This window comes from Palaemon carinicauda, chromosome 34 (genome assembly GCF_036898095.1).
Source record: "Palaemon carinicauda isolate YSFRI2023 chromosome 34, ASM3689809v2, whole genome shotgun sequence".
Lineage (NCBI taxonomy): Eukaryota > Metazoa > Arthropoda > Malacostraca > Decapoda > Palaemonidae > Palaemon > Palaemon carinicauda.
The window spans coordinates 13,718,704-13,746,683 of record NC_090758.1 but is presented as its reverse complement, the minus strand read 5'-3'; the positions used below and the strand labels follow the sequence as shown (position 1 = coordinate 13,746,683).

At 47.6% G+C, this 27,980-nt stretch overlaps 1 protein-coding gene across 5 annotated transcripts in view; it reads right to left on the bottom strand.

Moving 5' to 3' along the window:
* The window catches only part of LOC137627080 (mediator of RNA polymerase II transcription subunit 25-like), a 121,937-nt gene that overhangs the window by 5,134 nt on the left and 88,823 nt on the right, over window positions 1-27,980 (bottom strand). For 4 of the 5 annotated variants that reach the window (XM_068358071.1, XM_068358074.1, XM_068358072.1 and 1 more), the window contains exons 15-16: window positions 15,173-15,345; window positions 13-192 (exon numbers count right to left, since the gene is read on the bottom strand). In XM_068358071.1, the coding sequence (XP_068214172.1) occupies window positions 13-192; window positions 15,173-15,345 (353 nt within the window). The remainder of the gene's footprint in view (window positions 1-12; window positions 193-15,172; window positions 15,346-27,980) is intronic. The other variant, XM_068358073.1, reaches the window with a different exon arrangement.

Here is a 27,980-nt window from a genome sequence, read left to right as displayed (position 1 = left end):
CATAGATCTCACCTGCTGAAGCAATTGCCGAAGTCCCGGATTCTGCATCATGCGCGGCTGCCCCATCGTCTGGCATGCATTTGCGTTGGGTCCCTGCTGGCCGATGTTCATGCTGACGTTTGTAATTCCCGGCCTCTGGTGGATCGGCTGTTGGAGTTGCTGTCGCATGGCTTGTTGGTGTTGGGAGTGCTGCTGATTGAGGGGAAAAGAAAAGCCTCCTTCAGAATTAGGTGACCCCTGAATGTTATGACATAGACTACAGAACAGAAATTAGATAACTGGTGTATACAATACCAACAAAATTATTTGTTTTCACAGAATATTATATATAGAAGAAATGTAAACATTCAAAATTAATTTTCTTAAAATATACAGTATGATTTAAAGCAGTATAAAAAATATATTTTTAAGAGAGTACAGTAGAAGCCAAAAATATTTAAAACAGTACAGTATAGCAAAAAAAAAGACAAATTTGGAGATATTTTGTATTTTTCCCTAATACAAAACTGTAGTTACTTATTTGGATATTCTTTCTGCGAAGCTGGAAGGCAGCCATTAGACTTAAAATGCGAGGTGGCAACCCAACCTAACAGCTTGAGCGGGTAGGCCAGGGGTGGCTGGGGGGTACCAACCACCTCTATATATACTCTCACAGCTGTGAGCTACGTCACTTTTGATTGCAGGCAGGGGGACAGGTGATGGCGGGCCAATTTATATAAATAACTATGGGTTTGTATTAGGGAAAAATACAAATTATCTCCGAATTTATCATTTGTTCCCATACTAACAAACCTTTCGTTATTTACTTGGACAACTCACGCTAGGTGGGTGGAAATCCTAATTCTAGCATGGACATTGACCTGGTTTTACCTAGTACAGTATATGACTGTGGTCTAGGGAAAACTTTATCACCTCGCTAAAATATACAAAGTGAGTATAATAGCGGCCTGAGCAATTCAATGTAATGAGAGTTTGTCGTTTTCTATGAACACATTCGGAGTTCATATAGGAATAGGAAGACGTTTCCCATTGCGTACCTCGCACAAAACAATGGGGATGTGGACAGTATATAAATTTAAGACTTATACTAGGCTACACAAGGGAAGTGATAATTACCTACAGAGGTTGAAGCCAGCTGGCAGAGGGACCCATGGTGCTTGTACTCCAAGGGCGGGGAAGATGAAGAAAGGAAAAGCCAGACATACTTTCATTCATCCTAGTCTTAATCTGGGTAACCGAAGCCCTCAATCAACTGCTACTTCTCCATCAAGGAGCCTGAGGTATTCTTAAACCCCTTGTTGAGCAACCACCACAGGACCAATAGTAAAAGTATTGAGCCTCCTGTGGGTCATGTCTTTTAGATGATGGGCTGAGAGGGTATTTTGTCTCATCCACACACCTGCTCGTAATACTTGCAACACTGAAAAGTTGCATTTAAATACTAAGGACGTACTAATGCCTCTGACATCATGGGCTCTGAGTCATCGAGCCGGAGGAGGATCAGGAGCCAAGGCTCTTTCAATCTCCTGGCGAATCCAGGATGAGACAGTATTCTTAGTAATCCTCCTCTTTACCCTACCAGAGCTAAACAACAGAGGTGTTAGTCCGGGCCGTGTTGATGCAGTGCATTTAAGATAGTACAGTACCTCAAACTCCTCACTGGGCCTAGTTACAACTATCTGGGTCACTGGTTACAGACCGGAGATTTGCAATCTGAAAGGGCCCGAATCTAGGGTCCAGTTCCCCTAGATTTTGAGTCTTAGCAATAAACTCAGGGACGAAGCCGAGTGTCACTCCCCCCCCCCCATCTCCTTGAATGCTTGATGCCATACGAGAGGCAAGCAGGAATGCCATCCTCAAAGTGAGGTTTTGGTCAGTTGCATGGCATAATGGTTCGTAAGGAGGTCCTTTTAAGGATCTCAATACGCAAACTATGTTCCAGGGAGGAGGCCTAATCTCTGACTGAGAGCAAGTGATCTCATAACTCCATATGAGTAAAGAAAGCTCCAACGCAGATGAAATTTCAACTCCTTTCAGCTTAAAAGGGGAGGGTCAAGGCTGAGCGATAGCCTTTCACCGCTGAGACTGAAAGAAGCTTTTCCTCCTGAAGGTACACAAGGAACTCAGTTATTATTGGTATAGAGGCATCGAGAGGAGATATTCCTTCCATGACACCAACCAGAAAAGACTCTCCCTTTTGTCTGGTAGACTGAGGCCGAGAACTTATGCAAGTATCCGGATATTCTCTCCTCAACTTGTTGTGAAAAGCCCTTCTGAGAGAGGAGATGCTGGATAGTCTCCAAGTGTGAAGTTGAAGCGACTGCATGGTTCTGCGGACGATGTTCGTTCGCGTGTGGTTGTTTGAGTAGATCTGGTTGTGGAGGAAGCTCTCTCCGTAGATCTACTAGAAGTTGCAGGAAGACCAGAAACCATTCTGCATGATGCCATAGCAGAGATACAAGGGTCATCATTAGATCTTTGGGGCTCTGGTCTTGTTGAGCAGTCTTCTCATCAAAGAGAACGGAGAAAAGGCATACACGTCGATGTTATTTCACAGTTGTTGAAATGTAACATGCCATAGAGCCTGAGGGTACAGGACTCGAGAACAGTACAGTGAAAGCTTGCTGTTCAGAGATGTTGCGAACAAATCTATAATCAGGGAACCCCACAAAGCCAGGACTTTGTTGGCTATCTGATGATTCAAAGACCATTTGGAGCCTACTATCTGAGTCGCTCTGCTCAGATTGTCTGCGAGCACATTCCTCTTGCCTGGAATGAAGTGAGCCGATAGGGACACCGAATGTTCTTCTGACCATCTGAAGATCTTTACGGCAAGATGGCATAGAGGCTACGCTAAGGTACCGCCTTGTTTGTTTATGTAAGCCACTACTGTGGAGTTGTCAGTCATCAACACCACAGAGTGACCAGTCAGCAACTGTTGAAACTGATGAAGAACTAGGTATGCTGCTCTCATCTCTAAGAGATCTAGGTGCTGATACCTTACTGACTATGACCAAAGGCCAGAGATCGTGTGATCTAGCAAGTATGCCCCCCAACCTTCTTTTGATGGGTCTGTGAAGACCATCAAGTCCAGAGGAGGGACGAGAAGATCGAGACCCTTACAAAGGTTTTCGTCTGCCATCCACCAACTCAAGTCCGTCAACTGTTCCTGAGTTATAGGAACTTGAATATGCTGTGAATCTGAGTGTTGGTTCCACACGGACTTTAGCAGCCACTGCAGGGATCTTATCCTGAGGTGGCCGTTTGGAACTAGACGGAGGAGAGAGAAGTTAGGCAACCTAACAGACTCAACCAACGAGAGACTGGAAGAACTTCCTTTCTAAGGAAGGGTGAAGCCAGCTCTCTCAGTCTGTGTACTCTTTCGTCTGACGGGAAGACTTTCCGTTGGATGGTGTCTATTATCATACTGAGGTATACCAGCCTTTGCGAAGGTGCAGTAATGACTTCTCGTGATTTATCAAGACCCCCAGATCCTGAAAAACTCAAGAAGCATGTCTCGGTGAGGAAAACGGGTCGTCTCCGAGTCTGCTAGGATTAGCAAGTCGTCCAGGTATCTGAGGAGACGAATGCCGTTCCTGTGAGCCCATGATGACACTGAGGTAAACACTCTGGTTAATATCTGAGGAGCTGTCGCAAGACCGAAGCATAGAACCTTGAACTGGTATATTTTGTCCTCGTGTATGAACCTTAGATACTTCCTTGAAGACGGATGGATTGGGATCTGGAAGTATACGTCCTTTAGATCCAATGAGCACATGAAGTCCCTTGGTCAAACCCCCTGGATAACCTTGTCTGCCATCTCCATTCTGAGTTGAGTCTGTTGAATAAACTTGTTCAGAGGGTAGAGATCGATGACTGATCTCCAGCTTCCAGTTGCCTTTTTCACTAGAAAAATGTTATTTTTATTAGTAAAATAAATTTTTGAATATACTTACCCGATAATCATGTAGCTGTCAACTCCGTTGCCCGACAGAATTCTATGGAGGGATACGCCAGCTATCACAATACTAGAAGGGGGTGTACTTACCAGCGCCACCTGTGGCCAGGTACTATAGTACTTCTTGTTGACACCTCCTCAATTATTCCTCGGTCCACTGGTTCTCTATGGGGAGGAAGGGAGGGTCGATTAAATCATGATTATCGGGTAAGTATATTCAAAAATTTATTTAACTAATAAAAATAACATTTTTCAATATTAAACTTACCCGATAATCATGTAGCTGATTCACACCCAGGGGGGTGGGTGAAAACCAGTGTACAAGATTAAAGGATAGCTAAGTATCCCATATTTCATATAACAGTTATCTCAAATAACAATGAAATAATAAGTACCTGGTAAGGAAGTCGAATTGAACCGTTACTCTGCCTCTTTTTTAAGTTCGTCTTCCTTACTGAGCGCAGCGTTCCTCTTGGAGGCTGAATCAACCCAAAGGTGCTAAAGTATATAGGGTTGCAACCCCTACTAAAGGACCTCTACAAAACCTCTAACCCAGGCGCTTCTCAAGAATGAATAGACCACCCGCCAAATCAAAAGGATGCGGAAGGCTTCTTAGCCTACCGTAACAACCATAAAAACAACAATAAAAGCATTCAAGAGAAAGGTTAAAAAAGGTTATGGGATTAAGGGAATGTAGTGGCTGAGCCCTCACCTACTACTGCACTCGCTGCTACGAATGGTCCCAGGGTGTAGCAGTTCTCGTACAGAGACTGGACATCTTTAAGATAAAATGATGCAAACACTGACTTGCTCCTCCAATAGGTTGCATCCATTATGCTCTGCAGAGAACGGTTTTTATTAAAGGCCATCGAAGTAGCTACGGCTCTTACTTCGTGGGTCCTTACCTTCAGCAATGCAAGGTCTTCCTCCTTTAAGTGAGAATGGGCTTCTCTAATCAGAAGCCTTATATAATACGAAACCCCGTTCTTGGACATGGGCCTCGAAGGTTTCTTGATGGCACACCATAAGGCTTCTGACTGTCCTCGAATAGGTTTAGACCTCTTAAGATAATATTTGAGAGCTCTGACAGGGCAAAGAACTCTCTCTAGTTCGTTACCTACCATGTTGGAGAGGCTAGGTATTTCAAACGATCTAGGCCAAGGACGTGAAGGAAGTTCGTTCTTTGCTAGGAATCAGAGCTGAAAAGTACATGTTGCAGATTCGGTCGTGAAACCAATGTTCTTGCTGAAGGCATGAACCTCACTGACTCTCTTAGCTGTTGCAAGGCAGACGAGAAAAAGAGTCTTGAGGGTAAGGTCCTTGAAGGAAGCTGACTGGAGAGGTTCGAACCTAGATGACATAAGGAACCTTAAGACTACGTCTAGGTTCCAGCCTGGAGTGGATAGACGACGCTCTTTAGACGTCTCAAAAGACTTAAGAATGTCTTGAAGGTCCATGTTGGAAGAAAGGTCCAAACCTCTGTGGCGGAGAACTGAAGCCAACATACTCCTATACCCTTTAATCGTAGGGGCTGAAAGGGATCTCTCATTCCTAAGATGTAGAAGGAAGTCAGCTATTTGGGTCACAGAGGTATTGGTAGAGGATATTGAATTGGCTCTACACCAGCTTCGAAAGACTTCCCACTTAGATTGGTAGACTCTACGAGTGGAAACCCTTCTTGCTCTGGCAATCGCACTGGCTGCCTCCTTCGAAAAGCCTCTAGCTCTAGCGAATCTTTCGACAGTCTGAAGGCAGTCAGCCGAAGAGCGTGGAGGTTTGGGTGCAACCTGTCTACGTGAGGTTGACGTAGAAGGTCCACTCTTAGAGGTAGAGTCCTGGGGATGTCGACTAGCCATTGAAGTACCTCTGTGAACCATTCTCTTGCAGGCCAAAGGGGAGCAACCAGCGTCAGCCGTGTCCCTTCGTGCGAGATGAATTTCTGCAGAACTTTGTTTATTATCTTGAACGGTGGGAATGCGTAAAGGTCGAGATGGGACCAGTTCAGTAGAAAAGCATCCACATGAACTGCTGCAGGGTCTGGAACAGGGGAACAGTACAGCGGAAGTCTCTTGGTTATGGAGGTGGCAAACAGATCTATGGTAGGTTGACCCCACAAGGTCCAAAGTCTGTTGCACACACTCTTGTGGAGGGTCCATTCCGTGGGAATGACCTGATTCCTTCTGCTTAGGCGATCTGCTGAGACGTTCATATTGCCCTGAATGAACCTCGTGACCAGAGTGAGGTTTAGACCTCTTGACCAAATGAGGAGGTCCCTTGCGATCTCGTATAGGCTCCTCGAATGGGTCCCTCCTTGCTTGGAGATGTAAGCCAAGGCTGTGGTGTTGTCTGAGTTCACCTCCACCACTTTGCCTAGCAGGAGGGACTTGAAGTTCAGCAGGGCTAAATGAACTGCTAGTAGCTCCTTGCAGTTGATGTGGAGCAATCCCTGTTCCTCGTTCCACGTTCCCGAGCATTCCCGTCCGTTCAAGGTCGCACCCCAGCCCGAGTCCGATGCATCTGAGAAGAGATGAAGATTGGGGGTCTGAATAGCCAACGATAGGCCCTCCCTGAGAAGGAGATTGTTCTTCCACCACAGGAGAGTGGTCTTCATCTCTTGGGTGATTGGGATAGAGACTGCTTCGAGAGTCGAACCCTTGTCCCAATGAGCTGCAAGATGGAATTGAAGAGGGCGGAGGTGGAGTCTCCCTAGCTCGACGAACAGGGCCAGTGATGAAAGGGTCCCTGTGAGACTCATCCACTGTCTCACCGAGCAACTGCTCCTCTTCAGCATGCTCATGATGCACTCTAGGGCTTGGCTTATCCTGGGGGCCGATGGAAAAGCCCGAAAATCCTGACTCCGAATCTCCATTCCCAGGTACACAATGGATTGGGAGGGAATGAGCTGAGACTTTTCTATGTTGACTAACAGACCCAGTTGTCTGATTAAGTCCAAAGTCCAGTTGAGATTCTCCAGACAGCGACGACTCGTGGAGGCTCTCAACAGCCAGTCGTCTAAGTAGAGGGAGGCTCTGATGTCCGATAAGTGTAGGAATTTTGCTATATTCCTCATCAGATGAGTGAACACCATAGGAGCTGTGCTTAGGCCAAAACACAGGGCTTGGAATTGGTAGACAACCTTTCCAAAAACGAATCTCAGGAAAGGTTGGGAGTCTGGATGAATAGGAACGTGAAAGTAGGCATCTTTCAAGTCCAACGAGACCATCCAGTCCTCCTGTCTGACCGCTGCTAGGACCGACTTCGTCGTCTCCATCGTGAACGTCTGCTTGGTGACATACGTGTTGAGCGCGCTGACGTCCAGCACCGGTCTCCAACCTTCTGTCTTCTTGGCCACAAGAAAGAGACGGTTGTAGAAGCCCGGGGATTGATGGTCCCGGACTATAACCACTGCCTTCTTCTGCACAAGTAGTGACACCTCCTGGTGCAATGCTAGCCTCTTGTCCTCTTCTTTGTAGTTGGGAGAGAGGTTGATGGGAGATGTGGTCAGAGGTGGTTTGAGGCAGAATGGAATTCTGTAACCGTCCCTCAGCCAACTGACAGACTGGGCGTCTGCACCTCTCTTCTCCCAGGCTCGCCAGAAGATCTTGAGTCTGGCTCCTACTGCTGTCTGGAGATGCGGAGAGTCAGTTTTTTCCTTTAGATGTCTTGGAGCCTTTCCTAGACTTGCTCCTGTAAGAGTCTGGACGGGAGCTTCCTCGGCTGGGGGCTCTACCACGAAAGGGCGGTATGAACCTCGTAGCAGGGGTATCAGCCACTGGGGAGCGATAAGTCTTGGGGACTGAGGTAGCAACCTTAGACTTACGAGCCGATGAGGCTACAAGATCGTGTGTGTCCTTTTGTATCAGGGCAGCAGACAAGTCCTTAACCAGCTCTTCGGGGAAGAGGAACTTCGAGAGCGGAGCAAAAAGGAGTTGTGACCTTTGACAAGGTGTAATGCTGGAGGAAAGGAAGGTACACAGCTGTTCCCTTTTCTTCAAAACCCCTGATACAAACATCGACGCAAGCTCACCAGATCCATCCCTAATGGCCTTATCCATGCAGGACATTAATAGCATGGCAGAATCCTTGTCCGCAGGAGAGGTCTTCTTGCTGAGGGCCCCCAGGCACCAGTCTAGAAAGTTGAACATCTCAAATGCTCTAAATACTCCCTTCAGTAAGTGATCAAGGTCTGAGAAGGTCCAGCAAACCTTAGAGCGCCTCATTGCAGTTCTCCGAGGCGAGTCTACCAGACTTGAGAAGTCAGCCTGGGCAGAGGCAGGTACTCCCAAGCCTGGTGCTTCTCCTGTGGCATACCAAACGCTCGCTTTCGAAGTGAGCTTAGTCGGAGGGAACATGAAAGAAGTTTTGCCAAGGTGTTGCTTAGTCTGCAGCCACTCCCCTAAGATCCTTAACGCTCTCTTAGAGGACCTTGCTAGGACTAGCTTAGTATAGGTGGACTTAGCTTGCTGTATGCCCAGCGAAAACTCAGATGGCGGAGAGCGGGGAATAGCAGAGACAAAGTGGTCTGGGTAAACCTCCCTAAGCAGAGCCAAGACCTTACGAAAGTCAATAGACTGTGGAGAAGGCTTGGATTCATCCACGTCTGACGAGGGATCCAGGTGTGCCGCCTCATCATCAGACGCCTCATCACCAGAGTGTAGCGAAGAGATCGGACAAGAATGCTGAACAGCAGAGTCAGAACGAGTAGGAACAATATTAGTGGTTTCCTCTTCAAGTAACTGTTGAGGGAAAACCTGAGGCTCAGACTGCAAAGGCTGAATAAAAGACGAAGCAGAAGGAAGGCGCATGGGTGGAGGAGGCTGACTCCTAGCATGAGTGGTTGAACCCAAGGGTTGCGCTTGCTGAGCGGTTGGCGGAAGCGGAGTAGCAAGTTCCTGTTCCTGTGGTGTGAGCGGAGCGCGATGAGGTAGAGGCTGCGCAGAACAAGGTAAATGTCTCGCAAGCTGAGGCTCCTGAGGCGCAAGGCTAAGGTGTAGTGGTGCTTGCCTTGTGGAGGGTTGAGCTCGCTGCAGCGAGAGCTGAGGAGACTGACTCATGGACGGGAGAGGTTGTTGTACCTCAACCGAGTGTTGCACCACTGGTGGAGCAGCAAGTGGAGGCGGAGGAAGAGAGGTATAATCCTCCTGATCCCATTGTAAAGGTTGCCTTAAAGAAGGCGGAGGCTGAACACCACTGGGAACAGCAAACTCAGAACGAGGCTCAACATCGTACGCCTGGCAGGTGGTACTGCGATCAGGCGGAGCGAGCGCAGGCGGAGCGAGCGCAGGCGGAGGGAGTGTAGGCGGAGGCGGAGGCGCAACACTCTCAGCCCGACACTCACGCATCAAGTCCGAAAGCTGTGCTTGCATGGACTGTAGAAGAGTCCACTTGGGGTCGGCAGAAACTACAGTAGGCTGAGGTAAAGCCTTAACAGTCGAGCTCTGTTGTGGCAGAACCTTACTCCTCTTGGGCGGAGTGCAGTCGACAGATGACTGCGGCGAGTCAGAGCTGAGCCAATGACTGCAACCTGGCTGAGCACTCGCGGACTGGACTCTGCGTTTAAGTGGTCTCGAGACCTGAGACCAACGTTTCTTCCCTGACAGTTGATCAGCGGACGAGAAAAAGACGGGCTCAATCGTCTGCAGGTGGGAGTGACGGTCTTTGGAAGACACGCCCGCAACCACCGAGGATACTTCTGTGCGCCTAACAAGGCCTGCCGAACCCTTATGCCCTTCGACATTGCTTCTCCCCTGGGCTTGGGAGCTTGCAAGAGGTCCCGGACTGGGAGGACGACTGGCTCGCACAGAAGTATCCTCACGCACCACACTGGCACTGACACTAGCACTTGGCACTGCACTGACACTAGCACTCGTCACAGCACTGGCACTAATTCCACCCACTGCACTCTTGACCTTAAGTTCCTTGACTTCGGCCATCAGAGACTTATGATCACTTACCACTGACTCTACTTTATCGCCTAAGGCCTGAATAGCACGCAAAACAACAGACATATCAGGCGGAGGGCAAACAGTAGGTTCGGGGGTAGCCACTACAGGGGTAGGAAAAGGTAGGGGATCATGAGGTGAGGAAAAAAGTGAAGAGTGAGAAGAACTCCTCCTAACTCTACCTCTCTCTAACTTAGTTGAATATTTCAAAAGACGGACAAATTCCAGTTCCGAAAGTCCGGCGCATTCCTCACATCGATTTTCCAACTGACAGGGCCTGTCCCTACAGTCAGAACAAGCGGTGTGAGGATCTACCGAGGCCTTCGGAATACGCCTATTGCAAGACCTACATCGTCTATGGGAGGGGGCTTGCGAAATGTCAGACATCTTGAATCCAAAGAGTTAGCCAAAGGGGGTTCCAAAATCAAGCAAAAGATCGTTAACCGTTAATCAGGACTATATAAAAGCTATCTAGCTAATATAAGAAGGTTTCCAGTAAAGCGACAGCCGAAATCTGAGAGAATACTTCACCAATTAGCCGTGAAAATACTCGAAGATCATAAGCGTATCCCAGAACGTCTTGCCGGAAGCACGACAGAGGAATAATTGAGGAGGTGTCAACAAGAAGTACTTGAGTACCTGGCCACAGGTGGCGCTGGTAAGTACACCCCCTTCTAGTATTGTGATAGCTGGCGTATCCCTCCATAGAAGTCTGTCGGGCAACGGAGTTGACAGCTACATGATTATCGGGTAAGTTTAATATTGAAAACTAGACTTTAAAAGGCTGGGGACTCGTCCGCAACCTCTTGGAGAGCGCCCTTCTGCAGCATGGTCTGGACTTCAGCCCTGAGGGCCAGCTCCTCTGCGGATCCCTTAACATAGAAGCTTAGATGCACTGGACCCCAAATCAGAGGAGGGAGAGATTGAATGAACGGGACGCGATACCCTAGGGCGATCACTTCAACCGTCCAGGGATCTGCCCTGTGGAACTGCCACCTCTGCCAGAGGCAATGCAGGCATCCTCCCACAGGTGGTAAGTGAAGAGGAATGCCATTCCTAGTGGGAGTGACTACCTTGGCCGCTACCCTTTGCTCACTTCTTTCTTCTAAAGGACTTATTCCCTTTCTGGCCTTTGGACTGAAAGGGCTGCTTAGATGCCTTAGTATGTCCTGAAGACCTAGAAGCTGAAGGATGAGAAGAAGGTGCTTGCTGACTGCGAGAAGATTGGGAAGGTCTTCCATAAGGCCTTCATGTCATAGCCCTACGGAAGAAAGGATCATTCAAAGATTTCCTACATTGTTCAGCAGCTCTCTCAATCTCCTCTTGGACGGAGAGAACCCTCAAGGGTGGAATTTCTCAACCGGGAGACTGCCACCTTCGGCACTTGCTAATGGAATTTCCCAATGATGGTATCCCTTCTCTTAGGTATAGCCTTCGCCTACAAGTTGACGACGTGGCGCCATAATAACTCAAGAGTTCGGGTACCCGACATAAGAAATGACTCCAAAGTCTTCTTGGCTGACTCCTTAGAAAGGTTCTGGGAGCATACCATTATGCCCAAGGATCCCAACCATGGGTGGAGCCACGAAGCCGCCTGCATGGCATACTTCGCATCTCTCTCTATGTTGAGGAGCTCAACTGCCAAGAGGGAGGCCCTCAGAGAGAAGAGGGTTTGAGCAGGAGGTCTTCGTTAGAGATTCCTCTGAAGGGTCGAGAGGGGCTTGGGTGCTGATCATATGTATATATGGTCGTCTAGGGCATTGTCTTGATTGATAGGGCCATGTCACTGTCCCTTGCCTCTGCCATTCATGAACAGCCTTTAAACCTTAAGACTCCCTTCGCACAGGACATTCCTCCACGGTCTTAGGAGGGGGATCTTGTGAGGGTTTTGGGACACCGGCAGCCTAAGCTTTGACAGTGAGAGCCGAAGGCTCTTCCTCAGGCGGAGGTAAAGAAATCGGACGCTGGTCAGAAGGCACTGCCTCAATTTCTAGAGGGTTGAAGGGATGAACAGATATCTCCCTGGGCAAGCGTGAGGTGGTGTTACACCACTCATCCTTCTCTTCTGCCTCTTAGTCATGGTTTCCCTTGCCTTAAACGGAGTAAATGGAAGGTTAGCCATATAAGAGCCAGAAGAAGGAGGCACCTCGGCACAAGGTAGAGATGAAGATGATCTCCGTGCCTTGTCCGACGAAGGTCTCCTTCTAGGGTCAAGACTTCCAAGAAACAAACTCAAAGAAGACTCCAAGGGAATTCTTGGAATAGCTCTGACTGGAGCAGTCGGAAGTTGTGGCAGTGGAGGAGCCACACCCAAAGACTTCTGCAGGGTAGAGAGGAAGGAAATTACCCATGCAGGGAGCTCAGAACCTTTAGGCAAGCCCTGGGCTTCCTTTGAAAGTCCAGGAGGAGAACATCTCCTAGGGGAAGCTCCACAGGGAACCTGCGCAGACGTAGGGAAGAGTCTAGGATATGTTCCTTTGGCGGACGAGAAGGATGATCCGGGCTAATAGGGACATCAGCAAACCTACTAGGAGGCTCCTTAAACCCTTCTGGAAATGGTATAGGCCTGTCGCAGGAGGTGGTAGTAGCTGGAGGCGGAGGAGGTCTTGGTACAACATGGTCCCAGTATTCGCAGGGGTTACGTCCTATACCCCAACACCCTGCGAATGTTGAAAAACCGCAAATTTAGGATGCAGTTTTAAAATGAGATCATATACGCTACTAAAAGCTTCCCCAACACTTTCTAAAGACACTCTTATTCACTAATGCAGAGATAATTTGGTAATATTGCAGTGATAATGTAGTAGTATTGCATGCTATGTATGCAAAACATATCTATTAGAATCAACAGAAAATGGAGAAAAGTTAAAGGCAAACTTAGTTCTCTTTCGTAGATTTGACTTAGAAAATATATATTTTTCTTTTATATTAACTGACATTTCTATTTTAAGATTATTAACCAGTTACTGTAGGGTGAATTTGAGTGTTTTTCTGCTAAAAAAAAATGCCTGTTTGTGTAGTGAAAATTAGCGAATTTGGGGGGCTACCGTAAATTAAAAAAAAAAGAACTTTAAGAGCCTAACCAGCGAATATGCGGGGCCGCGAATGGTGAATCGCAAATGGGCAAGGGGATACTGTAATGTACTTGCTTGCAGTTCCCAAAGCTCTGCTTGTGAATCGCTCGGGTAAATCGCCGATTTTCGCGAAAAATCGTGAGTTTCGCGTGGCAATGGGCGCAATTTACTGGCAGAAGTTCTCGCAACACGAGCACTAGGAGCCAAATTGGAAGAGGAAGGCACAGTACATTCCTGCTGCTACAAAGAAGCACCTACGCCCGACGAAGTAGGCGGAGAGGGCCTCTGAGTAGGGGCAATCCTAAGCGTCAGAGAACGCGTTACATTGGGTCGTGCTGTTGAGCGTTCCGTAGGCGAACACTTTGCTAAAGCACCCCAGGCGGCAAAGGGTAATGTAGGTTTAGCTGGAAGCCTGTCTGAGGGATGGTCAGTCTCATGATCAGGGTCGGTCAGAGGTCATTTGAGAGAAGGACGGTTTGCGGGGCTACGCGCTGATGGACTACGCAAAGGCCTACCTCTACCTCTAGACGAGGAACATCTAGACCTTGATCGCAAACGAGCAGTTCGGAATTGCGAACGGGTGTATCTAGCTCTTGTTCGAAAACGGTGTGAGCTTCGTGAATGCCTAGCTCACGAATGTGAACATCGTTCTCGTGAATGGCACTCTTGCGAGCGTGAATGTCGCTCTCGTGAATGGGAGTTTCCTCCTTGCGAGCGCGAGCATTGTCCTCATGATCTAGATCATCGAGATCTAGAATACGAGCGTCTGGACCCAAGTCTAGACTCAGATGCTCGTGATTGTCCAGAGTGCGATCACGAGACTTCTCCTCGCGAAGAGGAACGCCTCTGAAGAGAGTGTTGAGACCGATGGTCTCGTGAGTGTGAAGCTCTAGAGTAAGAACGCCTTCTAGACGTAGAGTGTTTGGATGGTGTTGACCTACAGTCCTGATGATCTTCAGATCGTCGCGAAAGATGATCAGGAGAACTGTCCCGAAGGACGAGGAGATAGAAAAGCTCTTGAAGATCATCACCTGATGCCGAAGGGTTTCTGTAGGAAGAAACAGAAGGCTGGAGGTTACAGGATGACAAAGTCCCAGGATGGAGAGTAGGATCGTCATCAGCATGAGGCCGTTGGAGGGGCGAATGCGAGTGATTGCCTCGCCGGCGCGTGAAAGGTCCAAGAGAGAGCGACAGATGGACTTCGCAAACCTCCAAAGCGTGAAATGTTGAAGGCTCTGGAGAAGAGTCCTTCCTGGCACCGCACTGAAGGAGACGAACAAGTTCTTCCTTTGTATGGGGCGCAGAAACCGCTAAGGTCGGCCATACTTGCAAAACATCTGCAAGGGAAAATGGCTCTCTGGCGGCTGGAAGTGAAGTTGCTCCTCTAGGGGAAGCAACTAAGGCCCCAGTACCCTGAGGTTGCCAAGGAATTAGATGGTCTGTGCTCCTCCTCGATCGTCCCTCAAAAGAGCACGAACGAGAAGGAGCTTCAGAAAAAGATTTGGGGGTGCGAGAAGAAGAACGTGCTTTCCTCGCCCGAGGAAGAAAGATTGCGCTTAGCCTTCTTCTTTCTGTGCCGTCCAGATTTCTCCCACTGGGAGGCAGGCCTCTCCCTATGCTCTGCACAGGGTGAACTCTTCTTGCAACAATGACCTCTACACGAAGGACACAGAGACTACGGGTTGGTATCTAGTGATGACATAAAGGTACCACACACACAGCACCCTCGCACCCAGGACAGGTCCACATGAAGGCGATCCAAAGAAGCAAGCACACTTGAAAGAGATTAAAAATGTCCAATGACTACCTTGGAAGGAGACAGAGTAGACATCCACTCTCTACCGAGTCAAAAGAAAAGTGACGTAGCTCACAGCTGTGAGAGTATATAGAGAGGTGGCTGGGTAGCCCCCAGCCACCCCCTGCCTACCCGTTTAAGCAGTTAGGCAGGGTTGCCACCTTGTATTTCAAGTCTAATGGCTAACTTCCAGCTTCACCGAAAGAATATCCAAATAAATAACGGATAGTTTGTTAGTATGGGAGCAAATCATAAAAATATTCTTTATCAGTAATAACAAATAACTAATGACATATTTGTTTCTCCAACAAACTAATTGAAAGATGACAATCTTTACCTCATGAATACTGATGATTGCACTATCCTTTTTATCCAGGTTGGTAAATATGCGTGAAACACTTACCTGAGGTTGCCGAATCTGGAGAATTTGCATTTTTTCTTGGTCCTGCTGCATGCTGGGCTGAGGCCGCTGTAACACGTTCTGCCCAGCACTCCCGATCGGTACGCTCCCCGGCCTGGGCTGGCCCATGCCCTGCGTCACAGCCAGCGGTGCCATCTGCTGCCCTCCTCCGATGCCTGTTTGAAATAGCGGTTATTACAATCTGACGTCTTCCCTTCACTGAAGATTTTTGTCGAGAGGAACATGAATCTTTTTAATTTATTACTACAATCCTAGTTTTTTACATAGATACCCCATTATTATTATTATTATCATTATTATCACTAGCTAAGCTACAACCCTAGTTTGAAAAGCAAGATACTATAAGCCTAAGGGGTGCAACAGGGAAAATAGCCCAGTGAGGAAAGGAATTAAGGAAACAAATGATATGAGAAATAATGAACAAGTAAAATAAAAACTTATGTCAGTCTGTTCAACATAAAAACATTTGCTGCAAGTTTGAACTTTTGATGAACTTGTATGATAAAAGTCTAACTCTTTCAAGTACTTTGGCAATTTAGTAGTGCATTCAAAATTAATATGGGTCTGCATAAACTGGATGATAGGATTACGAATATTATTGTTCGGCAATTCAAAATGGTGTGAATTCTTTTTAGCAGTTTTGTTTTTAGGACAACTTTATTTCAAGTGCAAATTTTGGCTGTGGATTGTTTGCTAGTATGACTACGCTAGACAGCAGATTAAGGTTTTCCTATCATTTGTTATTCTTTTCTTTCTGGGTCGACCTGTGACGGCCGGTGAAAAGAGTCCTTCTTTACACTTTTCTGATATAAATCTTCCAAATATACCAGAGAAAGATAAAAGCATGGAATGCAGAGGTTACTACACTCGCGCGAGCACCTCGTGGGTGTCGTGTATACATCAGGGGCGTGTGAAAACCACTATTCACAGGCTGTCTTCCATTTAGATAATTCCTTCATCAAAGGGAAGGGCCGTAACAAAGGCCCCAGAAACCACACTTGAACCACGCCACCGTCACCCACACGAGCGCCCACTAGGTCATCCTTCTGTTTTGGACTTGCCCGCATAGTCGTATTTTTAGTACTCTCAGTGTTTTTCAAGTGTTTGTCATTAATTCATCATGACTGACGCTGCTACTTCACCTTTACCAATGTTAAGTACCATAGTTTGTTTTGACAGCTTTTTTCAGTACCGGGCATTTGTTCTCTTTCCAGTAATGTGGATTTTAATTTTGGAAGCGGCTTGGCCTTCCTCGGTGATGGCAGCCATGTTGGATTCGTTCGCTTCGATAGTATTTCAAGTTAATATTGCCCATCCCCAGAAATAGATTTTTCCTTCCTCAAAATCCCTTTTTTATTTACTTATTTCATTAAACATTTGGCTTAGAAATATTCAGAAATACAAACACAAATCTAACAGATACAAATCTCAGATATTGTATCACAAGTTCATATAAGATAAAGAAACAGTAATAAAATAATATATCATTTAATACAGTAAGCATTTAATACAATAACCTGATATCTGTTTCATGCGAAACAGGACTATTACTTGACTTATGCAACTGAATTTTTCACAGTACAAAATCAAACTTTGAACTCCATCTCTAACGAACTGAATTCAAGAACCAAAAATTGGTATTAGGACGTACTTGAAATAATAAAAATTTTAAAATCAATTTGTGATTTTTATATATATATAAACCCTGGTCATTTTAATGGGATAAGGTCTTGGCGCACTTTTATTCTGATCATATCAAATAAATACCAAGTGGGCATGGCACCACTATATGGTTGCACCATGCATCCACCTACGTTGTCACATTGGATATTGATCAGGACATGTGGGGTGGGCAAAATATGAGAGAGAGAGAGAGAGAGAGAGAGAGAGAGAGAGAGAGAGAGAGAGAGAGAGAGAGAGAGAGAGAGAGAGAGAGAGAGAGAGAGAGAGAGAGAGAGAGGGCAGGCTTGACCAGCAGATCAGTTTTGATGGGAATAAAAGGACACAAGATTAGCTAGCGGCAAGTAAACTTTCAAGGATAGTAAGCGTTTGCACGAGGACACTTTGCCTTTGCATGGGGATAGTTTACCGACGCCAGTGAAACAGTCGTTGAACAAAATGACTCGTGTTCTTAAAGCTAGGAAAAACACAGATCATTAAAAAAACTTGTAGTTTGTTTCTACTTGAATGCAAACCTTCGTCATATTAAGAATGCAATATGCTTTGAAAGTCATATGTATTACAGAATCGTAGCTAAATTTAATATTGCACCCTTCAAAGAGGGTGAGCACTTTTAAATCAGTAACAATACTAACATTGATCTGCCATATATAAACTATGAAGAGACTAATGTCAGCTTGTTCTTATGACATAAAAACATTTGCTGCAAGTTTGAACTCCTGAAGTTCTCCTGATTCAACTGCCCAGTAGGAAGATAATTCCACAATCTGGTAACAATTGGAATAAATCTTCTAGAATATTTAGTATTGAGCCTTATGATATAGAGAAGGCATGATTATTAGAATTGGCTGACTGCCTAGTGCTACGCTCGCCAACACTCCAACAGTAGCTTAGTGAGCAGCCTTAAGCGGTCCAGCGTTAGGAATCGCAGGAGGATGGTGGAATCCTATGAACGAATGCGTAGCATGAAGGGTGGGTTCTTTCCCCAGCGGGAAGGAAACCCAAAATGCTGGGCCCAAAGGTTCTGGCTTAACAAAACTTGGAATGTTCTCTTGATGTGTCCTGCAGACACGATGGCGTGGGGCAGGGACTGATCACAATCTTCGGACCACCCCGTCATCTTACTCGGAAGGCCTGGACTGAGGCATCAATGAATCGAGCACTCCTTCCAAAATCCCCATGGAGGCCACTACTCAAGAGAAGCAGGTCTCACTCACGGATGAGAGGTGCTCAACTCTGGGAGGAGAAGCTCGTTGTGTCATACTCCATAGACCCTCAACTCACTGAGCATACTCAGGCTGAGGGAATACGTCGTGATTTGCGAGCTGATGAGACTGATCAACGTCAGAACCCTAGATTTGTCACATTTGACTCCACAAATTAGTAACTCCAAGGAGTACTAGTCTGCACTTGTTCTATTTAAAAAACCGAAGCGATATGAACAATGAATGGATGAGCAGGTGCGGTAGTTACAGTTGAGGGTGCGAGAGGCTCTACCGGTGCATTACCTTCAGAGTCTCGGAGAGGAGGACCGAGGTCAACCTCAGAGGAAGCAGGTGAAGGCTTCCTCTGTGCCCCAAACAGAATCATCTCCAAAAGCCGTTCCTTCGAAGGGGGGTCTGAACTTCTTACGCCACCTTCCAAACCTCAACCACTGGGAGGATGCACAAGACGAGTCCTATTTATAAGGGTGACCTCTGCAAGCCAGACAAAGGGAATGGGTGGGGATCGGTGTCAACGGCAGACATGCCAGGACAAATCCTCCAAAACCAAACACACCTGAATGAGTAAAAACAGCAAGAAAGTCAAAAGCCAGTTTGTATTATTAATGGTAGCCAAGACTATGTCTGCACTCCACCAAGTCAAAAGCAAGTGACGGTTTATCACAGGTGTGTGTGTGAGCAGGCTGGCAGCTACTAATTATTATTATTATTAAATGCTAAGCTACAACCCTAGTTGGAAAAGCAGGATGCTATAAGCCCAGGGGCCCCAACAGGGAAAATAGCTCAGTGAGGAAAAGAAACAAGGAAAAATAAAATATTTCAATAATAGTAACATTAAAATAAATATTTCCTATATAAACAATAAACACTTCAACAAAACAAGAGAAAGAGAAACTAGATAGAACAGTGTGCCTGAGTGTACCCTCAAGCAAGAGAACTCTAACCCAAGACAGTGGAAGGCCATGGTACAGAGGCTATAGCACTACCCAAGACTAGAGAACAATGGTTTGATTTTGGAGTGTCCTTCTCCTAGAAGAGCTGCTTACCATAGCTAAAGAGTCTCTTCTACCCTTACCAAGGGGAAAGTAGCCACTGAACAATTACATTGCCGTGGTTAACCCCTTGGGTGAAGAAGAATTGTTTAGTAATCTCAGTGTTGTCAGGTGTATGAGGACAGAGGAGAATCTGTAAAGAATAGGCCAGACTATTCGGTGTCTGTGTAGGCAAAGGGAAAGAACCGTAACCAGAGAGAAGGATCCAATATGGTACTATCTGGCCAGTCAAAGGACCCCCTAACTCTCTAGCAGTAGTATCTCAACGGGGGGCTGGTGCCCTGGCCAACCTACTACCCCTAAGTCCCCCTAAACTGCCCCCCCCCCAAAAAAAAAAACTAGCACTAGGTGATAATGATGACTAATTTCTAGCTTTACTAAAAATACTAAACTGTATATTCCCTATCAAGAGTGAAAGGGTTTGCGTGGAGTGTCAGAACAAATCTTTGAAATATCAAAAATTTTGAGTAATTTTCATTTTTCCTAACATACTTACCGAGAACTACTTTCTTAGGAGTTACCTGTAATCTCCTCTCTACCGACCAGAGTTTTGTGTAGTATACCCTATACCTGTTTTCTATGGATGGCTAACCCGGGAGTGAGAGAACGTGCCCCGAGGGTAGCCTTTGAGCTAGGTCGACATCCGCTTGGGTCTCGTGAGCCAGTAAGTTCCTCGGATGTTGCAAAAAATCCCTGCAAGGGCAGAAAGGCACTCGGGGAAGGTAGGGAGGGCCATTACCCGAAAGTAGTTTTCGGTAAGTATGTTAGGAAAAATAAAAATTACTTAATATTTTTGATTTGTTCCAACACGAATACTTACCTCGAACTACTTTCTTAGGAGACTTACACTTATGAGGTGGGAGTGACTTCCTGACCTTCAGACCCAGCAAGCGGACGACAAGAAGCCTAGATATGAACTAGGTTTTAAGACAAAAACAAACTGGGAAAACGGACGGTAGAGTAACTACACAAAGAGCTCACGTTAGTGTCCAAGTACTCACCCTTTGAAAAATTCTTCTGATGCTGAGTCCAGTAATGCAGTTGCAGAGACGTGTTCTTCAATGGTTACATAAGTGTGGTTATCTCCGATAGGGATAGGAAATGGGGATTAGGGTGAAAAGGAACGAACCTGTGTCTCCTGATTTAGCTATCCACGATTGAGCCTGGGGCTTTACCGTTAAATCACTTGGAGCGCGGAGATGACTGTCCCAATGGAGAACCCGTCTAAGGACCTTCTTGAGTAGTCCTTGAGGTAATGGGCAGTAAAGGTTGACTGGTTCGACCAGGTCCCCACTCGAAGGATCTGGCCCACTGCCATGTTCTTTTCAAAGGCTAAGGAAGTGCTCAGACCTCTGATGTCATGGGGCTTGGGAGTGCCTGGCAAGGCCAGTCCCTCCTCCTTGTAGGCCCTGGCAATAACTTGTCTCAACCAAAAGGAAATGGTATTCTTCGATACCTGCTTCTTTGTAACACCTGTGGAGACGAAAAGGCTCTTGATGCCTGGCCGGAGATGTGCAGTTCTCTCAAGGTATTTTCTAATGGCACGGACAGGGCATAACCTCAAATCCTCAGGATTCCCAGTCCTAGGAATAGCTGGCAGAGAGAACCCCTTGAATTTAGGATCCCAGACTGCTGGGTTCTGGGTTTTCGCCACGAACGAAGGGACGAACTTGAAAGAGATCTCTTTCCACCCCTTCGAATGAGAAACGTCATAAGACAGCCCATGGATCTCACCTACCCTTTTCGCAGAGGCCAAAGCCAACAAAAAGACTGTCTTGAGAGTGAGATCCCTGTCTACAATATCCTTCATTGGTTCGAAGGGAGGGCTACTTAACATCTTCAGGACCCTAGCTAAGTCCCACTGAGGCACCTTAACAGTTTGCGGGGGGCAGGACTGTTCAAAACTCCTGACAAGCATAGAGATGTGTCTAGAGGAACTCAGGTCGATGCCCTTCAGAAGGAAGACTTGACCCAAGGCTGCTCGTACAGTGATACCTCTGGATACGAAAGTTTCTGCTTACGAAAAATTCAGGATGCGAAGTGATTCGAAGATTTTTATGCCCCAGGATACGGATAAAATTTCAGGATACGAAAACCTTACGAGATCCCAACTCTTCGCCGAGAGTAATTTTAAAAAGCGCGCGCCGCCTGACTTTGAACTTGGGTAGACTCACTTACAGCCTCCCGCTCACCCATTGGTTATCTCCCTACTCAGACGCTAGCTGACGCCATAAGATCCTGCTTTCCTATTGGTCGGCAACTATCCCAGCTTGCCTACGCACGGGCGTTCATCTCTCTCTCTCTCTTTTCGTTCCGACCGCGGTATCGTTAACAGACATTGTGTTGTGTGCTTTCGCTTGTTTGACTTAGTGTTAATATACAGTACATTCGTACGCCACGTGTTATCGTTAATAAACATTCGTTACTGTGCACTGTACTGTATTAGTGTTTACTATACATAGACTGTATATAACGTTACGTAGTGTATTATATTACGTATTACTGTAGCCATGGGTCCCAAGAATGTTGCCGAAGGAAAGAAGAAGAAGACGATGCTCTCGATGGAGACGAAACTTGAAATCGTTAAAAAGTACGAGTCTGGCATGCGTTTAAGTGCGATTGCCAAGGAGTATGGCCGGAATCCGTCTACGATAGGCACCATCCTGAAGCAGAATGCGGCCATCAAAGCAGCAACACCTTCTAAGGGCGTCACTATTTTCTCCAACAAGAGAACGCACGTGCATGACGAGATGGAGAGGCTGCTTCTTGTGTGGATCAAGGACAAAGAGATCTCAGGAGACACCATCACTGAGACTACAATTTGCCAGAAGGCCTCCGCCATTTTCGGTGATCTCGTGCGTGCTCAGGCCGAAGAAGGAGCAGGAGAAGGAACATCCCAGCAGGAACCCCCAGAGTTTAAGGCTTCTCGTGGGTGGTTCGAGAAGTTCAAGAAAAGGACTGGCATCCATTCAGTGGTACGGCATAGGGAGGCAGCCAGCTCGGACACGAAGGCCGCCGAAGCCTTTGTTAAAACGTTCGAAGAGTTGACTCTGCAGGAAGGCTACAGTTCGCAGCAAGTTTTCAATTGCGACGAAACTGGGCTTTTCTGGAAGAAAATGCCTCGTCGGACATTCATCACGGCGGAGGAGAAGAGGCTACCCGGACATAAGCCTATGAAGGACAGGCTTACCCTTGCTTTTTGTGCAAACGCCAGTGGGGACTGCAAGATAAAGCCCCTGCTGGTGTACCATTCAGAAAATCCCCGAGCCTTCAAAGCCCACAAAGTCATTAAGGAGAACCTTCCCGTGATGTGGAAGGCGAATGCAAAAGCCTGGGTAACGAGGCAACTGTTCATTGATTGGGTGAATGTCTGCTTCGGTCCGACTGTCCGAAAATATTTGGAAGAAAAGCGCCTCCCTATGAAATGTCTGCTGGTGTTGGACAATGCTCCAGCTCACCCTCCTGGCCTCGAGGAATATCTTCTGGGCGAGTATTCCTTCATAAAGGTCCTGTATCTACCGCCTAACACCACCCCTCTCCTTCAGCCCATGGACCAGCAAGTTATTTCTAATTTTAAAGAATTGTACACGAAGCATCTCTTCAAGAGATGTTTCCAAGTCACAGAGAGTACAAACCTCACTCTGCGTGAATTTGGGAAAGATCACTTCAACATCGTGATATGCCTCAAACTCATCGATCTCGCTTGGCAGGAAGTTTCGAGGCGTACCCTAAACTCATCTTGGAGGAAGCTGTGGCCTGATGCTGTCTCTGCACGAGACTTCGAGGGGTTCGGGAAGCCTGGAGGAGAAGCCGAGATCGTTGACGATCCTGAACCAATTCAGCAGTCTGAGGTGGCTGACATCGTACATCTTGGTACGTCCATGGGGCTGGAAGTTAGCGCGGAAGATATCGATGAACTTATCGAGGAGCACCACGAGGAGTTGACGACGGACGACTTGAAGGAGTTGGAGACGATGCAAGTGAGTGATGTTCAAGAGCAGTTCTCTAGCGGTGATGAGGAGGATGTTGCACCTTTGAAAACGGCAGACATCAAGGAAATTCTTGCATGTTTCCATAAAATGGCAGACTACGTCGAAAAGGAACATCCAGAAAAAGTTTATACCAACCGTGCGCTTCAACACTGCAATGACGTTTGCCTAACGCATTTTAGAAATGTGTTGAAAAGTAGGCAGAAACAAGCTTCAATGGATAGTTTCTTATTAAAGAGGCCAGCGGTATTAGTAGGCCAAGACGAAGGTGAAAGTAAAGAAAAGAAACAGAAAAAAGAAAGAGATGAAGAAGTAGAAGGTGAAAGTAAAGAAAAGAAACAGAAAAAAGAAAGTGATGAAGAAGTAGAAGAGATTTAGAAAATAAGAAAACGTAAAGTTATAAAAAAGCAAAAAAAAAAAAATTCAATTTTAAGTCTTATGTTACCGTTAAGTGTTAAAGTAATTTTTTCTTTCATTTTATAGTTTTCCATACGTAATGTTAAGTGTTAATTATTTCTGCCATTTTTTTATTTCGTAAAGTTTAAGTGTTAATGTGTTAAGTGTGTAAATTACTGTACGTAGTCTGTCACTTGTTACGTTTTCTGCCTTATGCCATCCTCCTCTGCCGCGACTTCGCTATCGGACATCGTCTCAATCAAAAGGTAAGTTTCAACTTTTTTGTTACACTAATTAACTGTAACCTTTTTTTCAGAGTGTACAGGTACAGTATCAATCATTAATTTAGGTGTACGTACAGGTAACAATACACCTTCACTGATCTAAATGCTTTACGTACATACAGTACCGTAACTTTTATACAGTACGTACCGTAGTAAAGAAAACGGACCGTTTTCTTTGGGCTTGGGGGGATAACTTGGCTATAACTACATTATTGAATAATCTCATAGTGGTTTCTGGAATGGATTAGGCTGTTTTTAACGGTTGTGTTAATTATTGAATGATAGAAATGGCTGTATTGCATGTTTATTACTACAGTTTAGCGTGTTTATGAAAGAAAAGGTGACTTTTTATAAGGCTTGGAACGGATTAGGCTATTTACATGTAAAACGCGACTCAGGATACGAAACCGCATCCTGAACGGATTAATTTCGTATCCTGAGGCATCACTGTACTCCTTTTATAGCTGGGATTGACATCCCTATCTCGTCCCTGAGATATACTAGAAAGTCTGCGATGTCTGAGACCGAGGCTTTGAGGGGTTTTATGCGCTTCGAAGCGCACCACTTCGTGAAAGAGGCCCACTTCGCTTGGTAGACCGCTGCCGACGACCTTCTCAGGTATCGCGACATAATTCTTCAGGAGTCGCTCGATTGTCTCCAGGCGTGAAGGCGTAGAGACTGTGGGTTGTCGTGGAACCTGAGAAAGTGCGGCTGTTATAGAAGATCTGACCTGTTGGGGAGTGGCCACGGAGGATGGCTCGTCAGGTCTTTTAGGTCTGCGAACCACTCTCTCTCCGGACACCAGGGCGCTACCAAAGTCACCCTTAAGTTCCGGGCAGCCCTTACTCTGTTGAGTACTTGCCTGATCAACGTGAAGGGGGGAAAAGCGTACACGTCTAGGTTGTCCCACTTGTGTTGAAAGGCATCCTCCAAGGCTGCCTTTGGGTCTGGGACAGGAGAACAATACACGGGAAGTTGCGCGTTCAGCTTGGTTGCAAAGAGGTCCATCACCGGGAAACCCCAACGTTGAATGATGAGCCTGGCTACTTCTGGGAGGAAGGACCATTCTGTTCCTACTATCTGACCCATCCTGCTGAGACCGTCGGCTAGAACGTTCTTTTTCCCGGGGATGAACCTTGCCAATAACACTACCTGGTTCGCTTCTGCCCAATCTAGGATCTCTAGGGCGAGATCGCACAACTCCCTTGATTTTAAGCCTCCCTGCTTCTTTATGTACGCTACCACTGTGGCGTTGTCGCACATCGACGCCACAGTGTTTCCCTTAGTAGATCGACGAAGTACAGGCAAGCTTTCTGGACTGCCTTCAACTCTAGGACATTGATGTGTAGGCTTTTCTCCCCGTCCATCCAGGTTCCTCTCGCCGTCCCGTTGAGGAGATGCGCTCCCCCTCCCTGGTTGGAGGCGTCTGTGAATAGAAGCAACCCGGGAGGGTTGGTCGCGAAGGGCATCCCCTTGAGCGAGTTCGACCAGCAATGCTACCATTCCAGGGAGGGTATTGTGTTTGGTAGGACTGGGATTAATTTCTGGGGCGAGTCCAGTTGGTTCCAGAAGCTCTTCAGGTTCCATTGGACGGCTCTGAGTTTGAGTCTCCCCTGGGGAACCAGTTTCTCCAATGACACCATATGACCTATTAGCCTTTGCCAGTCCTTCGCCCTCCTGGGTTGCCCTGACAGGAAAGGAAGAAGGATCTTCATCAGATTGCTTATCCTCTCCTCCGACGGGAAAGCTTTCACTAGCAGGGAATCCAGTGTCATCCCCAAATAGGTCATTCTGGTGGAAGGAGATAGGTTCGATTTTTCTGGGTTGATCATGATACACAGACCCTTGCAAAACTGGAGAAGTTTTATACCCTGCTCCTTCAAAACGTCCTCCTAGGAGGAAAGAAGCAACCAGTCGTCCAGGTACCGGATGAGGCGAATGCCTCGCTCGTGAGCCCACACCGAGACTGTCGTGAAGACTCTCGTGAATACCTGGGGAGCTGTCGACAAGCCGAAGCAGAGGGTCTTGAATTGCAGGATCTGGGTACCCCATTTCACCCGGAGAAACTTCCGACTTGAGGGGTGGACCGGGATTTGGAAGTATGCGTCCTTGAGGTCTATGGTCATCATGTAGTCTTTCTCCCTCAAGGACAGCAAGACTGACTTCAGAGTGTCCATTTTGAAATCTGTCTTTCGCACAAACTTGTTGAGAGCTGACAGGTCTATCACTGGTCTCCATCCCCCCGTCGCCTTTTCTACCAGGAACAGGCGGCTGTAGCAACCTGGCCCTGGGTGCAGGATCTCCTCCATGGCACCCTTTTCCAACATCGTGGACACCTCTTCTTGAAGGGCAGCCCTCTTCAACGGGTCCTTGGGTACCAACCACTCTGACAGGCTGGCCGGAATTAAAGGGGGGGGTTCTGTCAAGAACGGTAACCTGTAACCCTCCTTCAGTACGGATACTGTCCAGGGCTCTGCTCCGTGAGCCTTCTATGCTTGCCAATGTAGTCTGAGGCATCCCCCAACCTGAGGCTTGGGCAGGAGTAAGGGGCCTCCCACTCTACCTCCTCCTGGAGGAGCGGCCTGAACAGCTTCTCCTGGAGGCAGAATAACCTGTCCTAAACGAGGCCGACGCTGCTGGAGCTCCTCTGCGGGGGGGCTCAGCCGCTGAGGCCCACGAGGAAGAAGGGGCTTCTCTTCTCGTCAGGTTAGGCGGGGCCTGAGAAGTAGAGGGACCGTCTGAGGCTGACCTCTTGTAGGGGGGCCTCCTTACCGGTGGAGGCCTGGGAGCGTTCACTTCTTTTCTCTTAGCCACCTTTTCCATGATCTCCTCTAGCTCTTTCAAGGGGAACAAGGAGTCACCCCACACAGGAAGGCTCCTCATGGCCCTCGCCTCTCTGTCTGGGACCTTCCGGGAAAGCTTCGCCAGAATGGTGTCCCTTTTGCGAAGAACCCAATTCGCTGACAGGGCGAGGGACTGGTACGTGAGGAACTTCAGGGTCTTGCCCCCGGAGATGATAAGCTCCCTCAGGAGGCTTTGCTGTTCTGGGTCCGTCAGGTCATAAGTGGCTTGCACACCTACCAGTGTGGAAGCCGAACAGTCCAACCAAGAGGAGACGTGAACTAGGTCTTTCGACATCTCCTCCATCATCGCAGCCTTCGACTGTGAAAAACAAAACGTCGAGGGCAGGCTCCACCTTGCAGGCCCCCGGTCGTTGTCCCTCTGGCATATAAACCCTGCTCTGTGTCTTAAGCCCTTGGAGCAACTTCGAAGAGCTCTGCGTTTTGGGAGCTTCGGCATTGCCTGCCACAACTCTATCGATATGAGCCCGTCCCAGGACGAGATCTCGGGCCACAGGTAGGGCCAGGGAGGTTTTCTGTTGGACGGGTGCCTGCATCAAGCGGGTAAGGCTGGACCTCCAGTAGTCCTCATCGGTTGTAACCGGCTCTTCAATTCTATGATGCCTTCGGATCAGGCCTATAACTTTCCGATAGGCCGAGTCCTCGGTCGGGGAACCTTCCCTACCATCAGCAGAACCTTCGGCCTGATCCCGAGGAGCCGGGTCACCGGGCATTCCCACCGGGCGCTTTGGTTCTGGCACAACAGGCACTCCCCTGCGGAGGTACTGGTCTTCCCCGGCAGAAACCTCCGCACCAGGTTCGGGGGTCAGAGCTGGCATCGCCGTGCCGGCGAGGACTACCGTTCGTGTATTCTCTCTGGGGGACGAGGACGCGGATTCCGTGGGCTGATTCGACGGAGGGAACCGTTCCTTAAAGTCCGAGGGCCGAACCAGCTGGGCTGATTCGGCCAGGCTGCCTGTAAGGAAGCATGGTTCCCCCCGCTGGGCGGGGTGAACCGGAAGCTTCGCGGCCTTACGCCTGCCTGAAGAGGCCTTCTCGCATTTCTCCCTGCGAGGGTCATATCTACGCCTGGAGGATGGCTTCTGTGGCGAGAAATCCCTGGATTGCCGGTCCGGGGAACACTGTAACTCAGACTTACGGGGAACGAAGACCCAATCACCATCGGGGGACCTACTCCTCCTGTGTTTCCTCCGTGGAGAGCGGGACCGTCTCCTGCTGAACCTCGAACGGGATCTTGAGCGGGAACGACTGCTCCTGGACCGCTCCCTCCGGCGCCGATGTCTCCTCCTGGTTTCTTCTTCTGAA